General features: G+C 47.1%; 1 protein-coding gene across 1 annotated transcript in view; it reads right to left on the minus strand.

The window, feature by feature from the left end:
• The window catches only part of Nuggc (nuclear GTPase, germinal center associated), a 48,702-nt gene that overhangs the window by 24,312 nt on the left and 11,679 nt on the right, over window positions 1–12,711 (minus strand). Inside the window, exons 8-15 of the mRNA XM_042054078.1 lie at window positions 12,166–12,270; window positions 11,516–11,624; window positions 10,593–10,815; window positions 9,344–9,574; window positions 6,936–7,145; window positions 2,724–2,899; window positions 1,484–1,502; window positions 738–827 (exon numbers count right to left, since the gene is read on the minus strand). Of these exons, the coding sequence (XP_041910012.1) occupies window positions 738–827; window positions 1,484–1,502; window positions 2,724–2,899; window positions 6,936–7,145; window positions 9,344–9,574; window positions 10,593–10,815; window positions 11,516–11,624; window positions 12,166–12,270 (1,163 nt within the window). The remainder of the gene's footprint in view (window positions 1–737; window positions 828–1,483; window positions 1,503–2,723; window positions 2,900–6,935; window positions 7,146–9,343; window positions 9,575–10,592; window positions 10,816–11,515; window positions 11,625–12,165; window positions 12,271–12,711) is intronic.

Here is a 12,711-nt window from a genome sequence, read left to right on the forward strand (position 1 = left end):
TATATACATGTATATGGGAGGTGTGCTATCAGTGCATATGTATATTGAGGCTGGTGGTTAACATGGACTTTCTTCTCTCTTGCTCTCCACCTGTTTTTGAAGGCAGGGTCTCTCACTGAACCTGGATATTACTGTCTCAGCTAGACTAGCTGACCAGCAAGCCCCTGAGAGCTCCTTTTGGCCCACACTAGAGCCGCCTGCAGCCATATCAGCTTTGATATGGATGTCGGGGAGCCAAACTCAGTTTCTTCCTCAAGCTTGCAGAGCAGTGTTTGACAACTGAGCCACCTTCCCACCTAAGACTACTGGGTTTTTTATTTTTCAGTTATTCCCAAGAATCTGGGAATTTTTCCCAAACCTTTCCCAAGTATCACCTCTTCCTACTGCCGATGGGACTTGGAAACTTGTTCCCATAGAGCTGGTTCCCTGGGAAGCACCCACATGCTATACTTGGCCCTGATTTTCCCAGGAGACAATATCTAACTTGATTTACTCGTTCCAGTAATCACAAGGGACACAACACTAGCTCCCCATTTTACAGACAAGAAAGTAGAGGCACAAAGAGGTACTATAACATGCCTGAGGTCACAGAGGTCATCCAGCAGCAGGACTTACTTTTGTCTAACTTGTCTACTCCAAAGCTTTTAACCTTGTTACCACAGAGGACCAAATGAACATCTGTTTCTCAGTAGCTGAGGACAGAGAAGCAGAAAAACACAGCAAAACTGCAAACTCACCTTCAATTTCTCCTTCAGAATTCTAGTCCTTTGTAGTTTGATTATTTCATTTCTTTGCAAAACAGCCTCTCTCTGACTCTGAATAGCTTGCTGGAAAAAAATACAGCAGCCAGAGGCTAGGGTTATGGGCAGTGGTGAGGTGATCAGCGCATGTTATTTTAGCTGTCTTCATTTGGCCCAGAAACTCAGGTATTCACATATTACGATAATGTACTACCAATCACAAAAGACATTACTTTAAAAAACGCTATTGGTCCAGGCTGGGGTGGTGGTGGCACACGCCTTTAATCCCAGCACTCAGGAGGCAGAGGCAGGCTGATCTCTGTGAGTTCAAGACCAGCCTTTTCTACAGATTGAGTTCCAGCACAGCCAGCGCTACACAGAGAAACCCTGTCTCAGAAACAAAACAAACAATATCAACAAAATTACTGGTCCACATGCTGAAGAGATAGATGTCTCAGTGATGGAGAGTACCTGCTGTTCTTTCAGATGCCCTGAGTGTGGTTCCTAGCATCTATTTCTATGGACCACAACTGCCTGTAATGCCAGCTTTTGGGATCGATCCCTCTTCCAGCCTCCACAGGCATCTTTACTTACATAGCACATGCATGCACACACTTGCACACACTTTCATACACACACCACACATACATTCTCTCTCTGTCTCTCTCTTTCTCTCTCTCTCTCTCACATATACATAATTAATAACAAAAATAAATGTTTTTAAATGACTGATCCATACTTACACTTCCCATCTTTCTTTCCCTGAAATGAAATAAGAAAAAAAAGTCACAATGACTAAACTTTTATTTTGTATTCTCGAAATTTCCAACTTTGCCGGAAAGCAGCACAGACAGACAGACAGACGTGTCCCTGTCTTTGTATAAGCTCTTTTTGACTCAACCCTCCCTCCACCACCACCCCTCCTCTTCCAGTGTCTTGGAAAGAGGGCCTTTATTTTCCAGTGGTAAGCAATGTCCTGTAAACGCACTCCCTTTCCCAGGCAGAGGGTGGCCCTCTCAGTCTGAGTTCCCCTGGCACTGGGCTTGTCCCTCTTTTAGACAGTGGTCTTAGAAATGAGGCCATCCTCAGTGCCCAGCAGATTTAATGATGCCCAGTTTCAGTGTTGGCCCTGGAAGAGTGAGCTTCGGATGTTCTGTGGTGGTGAGTAGAGCAGGACAAATTGTAGGGGTGAGGAATGAAGCTAGAATTCTGACCTGGACCGTAAGAGGAAAAATTTTTAGAGAAAACAGTCAGGCTTGAGTTTTGGTGACCCTGGGAGGAATGTGGAGGGGACATGTGAAGAGTTCCAGGGACTGCAGAGAGTGACCAATGGCCCAGTGACACTGACATTGTGTCTTGTGACCTCATGCTGTGTGCTCAACATAGCCTGTTTGTATTTGCTCTGCTCTCCCTAGTAACTGGGGGACAGGGTCACATGGAAACAAAGACGTCTATTAATTTCCACCAAGCTCTCCAACCCACTACCTCTAATACAGACCTTTCATTCCTGGTCATTAGATTGGTACTCTAAAACCTTTGGGCCAAATTCTTAAGTTTTAAGTTAAAAAAAAAAAAAACCTTAAGTAAACAATACTGAAGCAAAACCTGACACTTGAAAGTTACAGCAGGCCGGATATGGTATGTTCCTCTGAGTAGCGGGAAACCTACATTTCCATGTCCCTGAGAACAGGAAGCACTCTTTCTATACTGTGCATGTGCATGTGCATGGTACCTCAGAGTTTCTGTAGAGAACAGTGGCTTAGCACACAACAACTGCCCTAGGAGTACCACATGGCTGAGACTTTTGAGCAAACCCACCCAGACATCTTGACATCTCAACAAGTCACACAGACTTCTCTCTCATCCCCAAGAGTCACTCGGTGAAGCCTGAGGTGAAGTTATATTGTTATTTTTCACAGCCAGGACCCAGGAAAGAAAGTCCAGCGCCAGATGAGCCACAGCCTTGCCAGCTCAGCACAATACCTGAGATATTCCCGCAAGTGGAGTTTGTCGGTCTTGGTGACCACCAGGGCGATGTCCCTGCAGAAGCCACGCTGGCAGGCTTTGATGCTCTCATTCAAAAGGTCCTCGTGGGCTTTTCCTCCGGAAACTCGCTCTACGTCGCTGATCACCCAGATCACAGAACACTTATCAACGGTCTGCAGGGCAAGGGTTAGAAGGTGGACGGCATCTCGGTGATAGAGCCTGCAGTTCAGTGATGGAGCTTTCCCGCTGCCTTCTCCACCCCTGTCCCTCACTCAGGGTTCCTACTCCACTCTCTGCACCAGGCAGGAAGCAGCTTGTGGACACTCATGTGTGCCTCCATTTGTCTTTCAGGGCCCTGACTAGATTAGCACCGATGAGCAGATCACCTCTCCTGGACATCCTACACACCTCAACTCCCTACCGCAGCTCCTCTCAGACTGTTCAGGGCATCTCTCTCTCACCTAGAGGGAGGGGACCTCTGTGCCTTGCATCTTAGGGTCCACAGAACCTCAAGCATTTGGCCCACCAGAACTCCCAGCTTCCTGCAGAATGATTGACAGACTTCTAGAAATCAGTGCTCTGGGCCCAGACCCATCGGTCACGTGTGTCGCCTCACTCCCCTCTAGAGGGGGGCTCTTCAAAACTACCTTTGGTCACCTAGTGAGAAGCTAAATGCCCTGTAATTCATGTTTCAAAGGCCAAAAACCATGACATTAGTAGCACCAACACTGCTTCCTTAAATGCTCATCTTTGTGTGACAATTATGCATGGCCCTGTGACATGATTCTCGCTGTATTGTTTGTCTTATCTCTGTATATGCAAAATGCTGACCCGAATCAGAAACCAAGTTGACTCTCAGTTTTTCAACACAATAAGTTGCACATAAAGAAAGGTATGACTGTTTTGTGACTTGAGAATTATTATTCTCATTATTCTGACGCATACCAATTGTGTTAACTAGTAGAGATCCTATACCCCAGAGGATATATGCCTGGAAATACCTGAAGATATTTTTAAAGAATGTTTTTATTTGCATGCATGTATATGTACGTGTTTGTGTGTGTGTGTGCGTGCATGTGTGTGTGTGGTGTGTATGTATGGGTGCCTACAGAGGCAAAAGAAGAGTGTACAATGCTCTGGAGCTGAACTTAGAATCAGCTGCGACATGGAGGCTGACATCTGAATTCTAGTCCTCTGCAAGAGCAGCAGCAAGTGCTCTTAGCCAATGAACCGTCTCCCCAGCCCCTCTAAAAATATTTTTAATTGTTACAATTTGGGATGCTTACAGATAAAGGCCAAATACTTTACAATGCCCAGACGACCATCCTATAACAAAGAATTATCTGGCTCCAAGTGTTACAAGGTCCAGAGACCTTGAGTTAACAGTAATGAGTTTCAAATCAGTTTTCTCTAAGGCCACACAGCTGATGAGTAGCAGAATTGGGAGTTAGGTCAATCTCCTAACTTGCCTGCTGTGGCCCCTGTGCACTGCGCCCACTGGTCCAAAGTATTCCTTTGGTAAAGAGGCAGCCCCAGCATCTTCCCCTTCCTCAGACTCTAGTTCATAGCAAATGCCTTTGAAAGGACCAGGGTGCTTGTTTAAACACAGAACTGCTCTGGTTGCATCAGGAGGGGAAGACCTGGTGACATCAATTGCTTATGCCTCCCACCTCTCTCTGACCCTGATGTGGGATTCACCTCTGTATGCTGTGAATACGATTGGTTAATAAAGAAAGATGGCTTGAGCCTATGGCAGGGAGGAGCAGAGGTAGGCAGGGAAGATGAAACTAAATGCTGGGCGAAAGAAGGGCGGAGTCAGAGAGAAGCCATGTAGCCCCACCAGAGACAGACGCAGGAACTTTAGCCAGTAAGCCACAGCCACATGGTGATACACAGATGAATAGAAATGGGCTAAATTAATATGTAAGAGTTAGCCAATAAGAAGCTAGAACCAATGGGCCAAGCCGTGTTTTAAATAATATAGTTTCTGTGTGGTTATTTTGGTTCTGGGCAGCCAGGACAAACAAGCGGCCTCCTTCAACATGACCCCAAGTCCTTTTGTTCCATAGATCATAGTTTAAAGAATATGTACCCTCCAAAGAGAAGAAACCAGGTCCAAGGAAGTAAAGGAGCCACACACATCTGGATCCTGACCCTCATCTCTCTGGAATGGACCCACATTTAGACACCAATGTAAAAATGCTTGCTGCCTTCCCCTCCTGGTTCTTCCTAGGAAGAAGGTGCTGTCAGTTACTTCCTGTGAGAGGCTGTCAAAAAAAAACTCAGGAATGCAGGGGAGTGGGGCCAGGCAGAGCACTCTAGGAACCTGCCTGTCCCTCTAGCCAGCCTCCTCAGAGCGTGATCCAGGCCACATCTGCTGGCTTTGATAAACAGCCCAGTATATCCAAACTGGCTGCAGCTGTGTTCCATCCAGGGGATGAGCCAGCCCCTCTTTAGCTGTCACACTCTGCTTGGCCTGAAACTAACTGAGGGTTCAGGGCTAAGACCAGCGAGAATCTAAAGTTCACATGGCCAGTCCTGAGCCACCGGCCAGAGTGAAGGACACGGACTACTTCGCCCAAAGGAGAGGGAAAAAAGGACGGGGATGGGGAGGATAGAGCCCCGTGGGTCAGCTAAGAAACCTGATATCACTGAATCTTGTCACCAGCTAGCCTTGGACAAGGGACTCTGTCCCCGGCTAACCTTGGACAAGAGACTCTGTCACTGGCTAGCCTTGGACAAGGGACTCTGTCCCTGGCTAGCCTTGGACAAGGGACTTTGTTTTCTGAACTTTCACTGCTTCAGCTGTGGAGTCTGGCTCTATGTTCACTTAGTGTACACTGGCAGAGCTGTAAGAGTTCTTCATAAGGGGCTGGAGAGATGGCTCAGAGGTTAAGAGCACTGGCTGCTCTTCCAGAGGTCCCGAGTTCAAGTCCCAGCAACCATATGGTGGCTCACAACCATCTGTACTGAGATCTGGCGCCCTCCTCTGGCGTGCGGGCATACATCAAGGCAGAATGTTGTATACATAATAAATAAATGAATCTTTAAAAAAAGAGTTCTTCATAATAGTAGCTCTGCTACTAACAGTGATAAGACTCGTCATCCATCCCTGACCCCGTCTAGCTGGGGTCCTATGTTCCCCCATCCCTGTCCCCATCTAGCTGGGGTCCTGTGTTCCTCCATCCCTGTCCCCATCTAGCTGGGGTCCTGTGTTCCTCCATCCCTGTCCCCATCTAGCTGGTCCTATGTTCCACACACACACACCCCCCCCCGCACACACACACTTTCTCTTTCTTTAGAGAATGGTCTGGCTGTTCTTTTCCTTCCGGTTTCTTGAAAAGCCTAACCCAGAGGCAGCAGGACAAAGGCAGACAGCTCCAGGCTTCCTTTCTGCCATTTCCCTCCTCCACACCTGCCATGACCCTCCCTCTGTCACCAAGGGTATCATCCTTCCCTGCCATGCCAATACAGAGGCAGACTCTTAGTTCTCGAGTGACTGACTTCTGTACCTTGCACCCCTGCCCTGTTATGATTTGGATGGGAGATGCCTCCCACAGGCTCATGTGTTTGAACACTTGGTTCTCAGATGGTGGTGCTGTTTGGGAGAAGTTAGGAAACCTTTCTGATAGCTCAGCCCCACTTTCTGCTCTCTCTCTCTCTCTCTCTCTCTCTCTCTCTCTCTCTCTCTCCTTCTCGCTCTCTCTCTCACATGTCCGCATGCCTGCCTATCTCTGCCTCTCTTTCCTAAGTGAGGATGAAACGAGATCGCTCTGCTTCCTGACTGTCATGCAGACCCTGTGCCCTGGCCACCATTCTTTCTCCACCATGGTGGACTGTACCACCTCTGGAACTGTAGCCAACAAAACAAATCCTTTCCCCACTAAGTTGCTCTTTGTCAGGACACTCTATTGCAGCAGCAGAAAAGTAACACAGCCTCCTTTGTGCTTAGGGCCTCCTCGTCCCCCTTCTCTGCCTCCCTAGGCCTCTCTGTTGCTGCCCTTCTCGTCCATCACACACTCTTGTTCCAGCTACACACACCCCTGCAATCCCTTCTCCCCCAGCTTCTGTGGCCATCCACATACAGCCCCTGCCCTGTTCAACATCAGAATACAGAGAAATGAAAGAATTTAATGTCAACAAGTTCACAAAATTCCAATTTGTTTCTCTGAAGGGGTGGAGGAATGGAGAGAAGAAGGATAAAGTCACCTTTTTCCACATCTCATCCCTCTTGCTGTTGAAGTCGCCTGTGCCTGGAATGTCCACCAGGACAACCCCTTCCGGAATCAGGGCAGATTTGGGAAGAATCACTTCCACGTATTTGATCAAGGGCCAGATTTGTGTTTCAACTGATCCTCCATCCCAGTCGCTCCTCTGAGTCCGGATGTAAGGGTCCAGCTTGACAGATAGCTCTCCTGCCTGAAGAGAAACGACAGGTTGCACGGACCAAGCACCTGATGGCTCTTTATCCTGGCTGTAATGCAGAGTCAGTGAGGGGATGCTGAGGGACAGTGAGAAGTCCTCAGACAACAGACACCAGGAAGCACAGAATGGTCTCTTCAAGGACCTGGGAGCCTGTGAAGACTCCGGAGACCACCAAATTCAAGCTCCTTAATAGTTGGGGCTGGAGAGGTGGCTCAGTGGATAAGAGCACTTGCTGCCCAATCAGAGTCCCAGATTTCAGATCCCAGCATCCACACTGGGCAGCTCAGAGCTGTCCGAAACTCCAAATCCAAGGAATCCTTCTCTCTGTGTCTCTGTTTTTGTCTCTGTCTCTGTCTCTCTCATACACACACACAGAGAGAGGGGGGGAGGGAGAATAAAATAAGTAAATATTTAGAACTCAGTGGGGCTGGGAATGTAGCTCAACTCACAGAGTGCTGGCCTAATGAGCAGAAAATCCTGGGTTTGGTCACAGCACTTCATAAACTGAGCGTGGTGGTACATGCTTATAGGAGACAGGAGGACCAAGAGTTCAAGACTATCTTTGGCTACACAGTGAGTTTAAGGCAGTTCAGAATATAAAAAACCAGCCCAACACAACTAGAAGAGGACTCCAGAAAAGTTACAGGATGCTAAATTTATCTCCCAGATTCCATTTGTTTCTAAAATTGATGCAGTTTTCTAAATTTTGCTTAGAGCATATTTTCTCCACATGGCAAAAGGCAACTGTGAAGAATTTAGTTCCTGGAAGTCTCATGTATAATTATAGAAAATCAATCATGACCTAATGATCATATTTTACAAATTAAAGATTGATCAGAAATTTGATCTTTAAGAAAAAATTTTTAAATTTCAAAGTATATATATATACTTTGAATATATATATATATCTTTCCTCCCTGCCCCCGTGTGTGTGTATATATGTGTGTGTTTGTGTGCACACTTAATATGTATGCTTTTCCAGAATATTTCAACAACAGTGAGTGGGATTGGGGACAGGGAGGTTTCCAGTCTACTGTGCCTACTTAGACACATCTGGGAACAATGACAGGACAGTAATTCCCAACTGGGACACTTCAGAGAGCAGAAAAGCTAGGATCCATGGTGGACATTGTTGATCAATGCATACAGAAAGGTCCAGAAAGAAAGCAAGAAAGAATGACACATACATGTAAGTTCACACATATGCATGCCTCAGAGCACACGTGGAAGTCAGAGGACAACTTTCAGGAACCATTTCTCTCCTTCCACTCTGTGGGCCTGGGGATCAAATTCAGGTTGTCAGGCTTGAAGTACCTTCACCTGCTGAGCCATGCCACTTGGCCCACCGTGGGAAACCTAGGTTCTTTAATGTACAATGTTTCTAAGTTGAGTTTTGGTTTCACAGATAGTTTGTCTCAATATAAATTCTGAATCTCAGCACAATAGAACGTATGCCTATTCTGTAATTGGATGGGCATCCCAGGCTTCATCATGCCAGCCTGGATGTCCATCTGTTTGGGGAGCCAAAGGAGTGAGGTTGATCTAATCAGGGCAACTCAGATTGTTGCCTTCCATAGCTAAGAAGAGCCACTCAGCCCAGTTCTGAACAATGAAATCCACACGCAAAGTTAACAATGGTGTTTCTGGGAATGCTTCCACTTCCTGAAATGGTAGATGTGTTTGTTGCATCTACTTCTTTCTATGAGACTGGCTCCAACAGCTGACACTTCAGCAGCAACCCTATGACTAAGAAGTAACCAGCACCACGGAAGGCCAAGGAGACCACAGAGATGTTGAATCTGACACGGCTGAGTCACTGAACCGATTGAAGACCCCATTGCCTCCTAATGAATAAACTTCATTTGCTCAAGTCTTTATATATATTTATAGTATGCTACATATGATATATAATATAATATATAATGAATACATATATACTCATTTTCACTCAAAGTCATCCCAAATTAATCCTCATCTGACTGTGGTCTTTTCTGAGCATAAAAACTTCATTTGGAAATCAGAGTTTACCATCTATAGGCATAAATAATGAAAGATAATTGGATGATATCTAATTCTGATTTGGGTAACAGTTTATTTCCAATAAAAACCGCTGTACCTTAGACAACTCCCCTTGATTTATTCAATTGTTATATTTAAGACTAACAATAAAAATAATTAAATCTTGACATTACCTCTTCTGCCTTAAGACTGATGGTTCTGGAGGTGGGAATCCTCGCTCTGGGCTTCGTCCTCAGCAAATCCTCAGAGGGCCTCCACTCTGCCCCACGGCCATACAGCATCTGCAGCTTCTGGGCCGCTTCTTCTGCTGCGTAGTCCCTGGCCCACATATCCGCATCTTCTTCCCTGGGCCCCTCTGCCCTGTGCAGAAGTGTAGTCAAGTCCTTCAGTTCTGCCTTCCACTCCTGCCAAGGCAGAGCAAGCCATGCTGCTCATGACAGACTTGGGGGAGGGGTGGTAACAAGGGGAAGGCCAGAGCCCCGGGCCCTGAGGGGGAGCAGAGGTTGAAAGCAGAACCCTAAGTCAGCTACCCTAAACCCCTTGTCCAGTAAATGGCTGTCTTCATCAACTTGAAACAACCTGGGGTTATCTGAGACAAGGTCAAAGGAGGAACCGGCTCACTCAGGTGGGTCTGTGGCCGTGTCTGTGAGGGACTGTCTTGATTTTCTGAATGACGGAAGGGAGTCAAGTCTACTGTGTGTGATGCCATTTCAGGGCAAACGGTCCTGAGCTACACAAAAAGCAAGCTGAGGATGAGCGTGGGAGCCAGCTAGGGAGCGAGCCAACAGGCGGCAATGTTCCGTGGCTTCTGTCTTTGAGTTCCCGCCCTGACTTCCCTCAATGACAGACTGTCACCTGGAAGCGCAAGCCAAATAAACCCTTTCCTCCCCACAGTTAGTCTTTGCCTTGATGTTTGTCACGGCAACGGAAAGGAAATGAGGACAATGGGGGCGCAGGGGCTTAAAGAGGGGTATGGCTAACCCAAGGGTCTCATATGGAATAGCCTCAGGACCCGGGCCAGAACCCCCATCTCACCCTGCAGAATATTTTCACTGAAATAGGTTCATTAGATGCATACACATGTGTGAAGGCAGGGGTTGACATCAGATGTTCTCCTCAATCACTTCTCCACCGTGTTTGTTTGTTTGTTTGTTTGTTTGTTTGAGACAGCATCTCTCAGTGAACTGGGAGCTCACCAATTCAGCTGGCTAGCGAGCGCTGGTCATTATCTCTGTCCCCCCTGGCTTTTTACCCTCCATGGATGCTGATGGTGCTTACCTGGAAAGCACTTTACCAACTGTGCTATCTCCCCAGTCCCTGTGCGGCATTCATAAAGATATAATTGCAGTCTCTGGTGATGTAGAGAGGAAAACTTCATGGAAGAAAGGAAGAGACATGAGAGACGGGGGCAGGCTGGCCTACCTGATCAGACAGAAGGTGGATTTTGGCCTCATACTGTTCACAGCAGCCAGAGCTCACTTGGACAATGCATGACGTGCAAATGCTTTCTCCAGACACTGGTAGAAACATGGCTTGCTGGATGAGGGCATTGATCAGAGAGCTCTTGCCGGCTCCAGTGCTTCCCAGGAACCCTACGTAGATCGGCTCCAGCGGTGGTTTTTCAATCAAGGCAAGAAGCCGGTTTCTACATCCATTTCAGAGTGCACATGAGTATGAGAAGAAGCACACCAGAACAGAATGCAAAGAAACTAAGGTCCCATCCTGGGCAACTCACTAAATCCTTCCTTTCTTTGATGAAGGGGTAATACTGCTCCCTACTTTCTACATAGACTTGGGCTGGGGAGAAAACAGGACTAGGTAAAAATGCTTGGTAAGAATAATTCTCCACAAACAGTATACTGTCTACATAGATGTGAGAGACGTCCTTGTTTGCGTTCCATGTTCTCGTCTCTAGTAAAACTCACACAGAAAAGTCTGAGGAGTAACCCGGAGTCCTGTGAGCAAGGTCAACTATGTCACTGACTTGACTGAGGACCTTCGAGCCAACTCTGTACGGACAGTTGGGGAACTCAGTGACACACGGTTTGGCTGGGTTTGGAGCATTTCCACTTATCCACAGTGAGACTTTGCTCCATTGCTTGGTCTCTCTGAGCATCAGTTTCAGTAAACATGGGGCAGTCACAGGAGAGTAGCTGACAACAAATGGCTCCTACTGTCAGTGCTTAAAAACAAAACAAAACCCCCAAACAAAATATCCCGGAAGAAAGCCTTCAGCCGTAGGAATTGTTTCCTGTCCTTCTGTGCTGTTTCTAACCGAGAGCACTTTCTGTTGCTCCTGGGTGGGGGTGTGGCATCGGATTGGAGGGTACAGGTTCCAGACTCACATGAGATACTTGAACCCACTGGGAATGCTGTCCTCCAGGAAGACAGACTGAATCATTTTCTGATAAGTGTTGCTCAAAATCCTCCTGGTCCGAGACTCCAATTTTTCATCTGGAATCAATAGAAATGGGTTATCTGGTAGTGTACCTGGCAGAGAAAGAATGCCAGGTCCCCAGAGGAGGCTACTGAATACTGCAGAAAAGGAAGAGATCTCAGCAAAATGAGAAGTCAATTAAACCAGCGAGCAAGCTATCTGCCGCTGGAGGTAACTGCTCGTCAACAGGCCATGTAGATTCTGATCACCTCCAGAGACTGGCACACTCTGCACTCCCCTTACACTTTTCTGTGTGTTGCCATGGACTTTAGCCCTTCTAGAGCCTTCTGTCCTGCGGATTCTGTATAAATACCCACCAAAGCACCTAGCTAACTACGTATAACCTGTCTTCTCATTCAGAAAAGGCTATTTTGATAACAGAGCAGCCTGGACATAAATGATCAGGTTACATATCTCTGTGGAGACGCTAAGGAGCAGGTGCATGTGGAGAAGCTCCCTTGCCTTTGGAACATTCCATCTTTCCCTCCTAGTGTCTGCACCTGTCTGTGAATGGCAGCATCATGTTGCACGGCTACACTAGCCTTTGCCAACACTCACATTCCTTAAGAGCACTTTGCTCCGCAGAGGGAAACGCTTGGAACTGCTGGTCTCGATGTGACCTGCGTCTTTTCTTCATGGGTTCTTTAAACAGATCACAGTCAACTAGGGATAAACAGAGGATATAGAGAATTACAGGCTGAGGGCGAGCAGGGGATCCTGGCCTCACCTCTGCCAGTGCATACAAGCTGAAGGCCTCAGAGCACCCCGGCTAGCTCTGCCTGCTCTGAGGGGTTGGTAGTCTAAATTTAGAACCTAATTCTCAGGGTCACTGCATCTGTTGTGCCTTGGATCGGTTACTTTCGTGTTATCTGTGATAAATATCCTGACAAGAAGCACCCAAGGAAGGAAGGATATATTTTGGCTTATGTAACAGGAGCACAAGTATCAGCAGTCAGGAAGTAGGGAGTAATGTATACATAGCTCACTGTTGTCATCGTATTCAGTCTGGGACCCTGGCATATGGACTGGTGCCACCCACGTTAGGGTGGGTCTCACATCAATTAACCCAACCTAGGAGCCCCTCACAGACACGCTCTTAGGCTC

This window comes from Arvicola amphibius, chromosome 13 (genome assembly GCF_903992535.2).
Source record: "Arvicola amphibius chromosome 13, mArvAmp1.2, whole genome shotgun sequence".
In the NCBI taxonomy this organism is placed as follows: Eukaryota; Metazoa; Chordata; class Mammalia; order Rodentia; family Cricetidae; genus Arvicola; species Arvicola amphibius.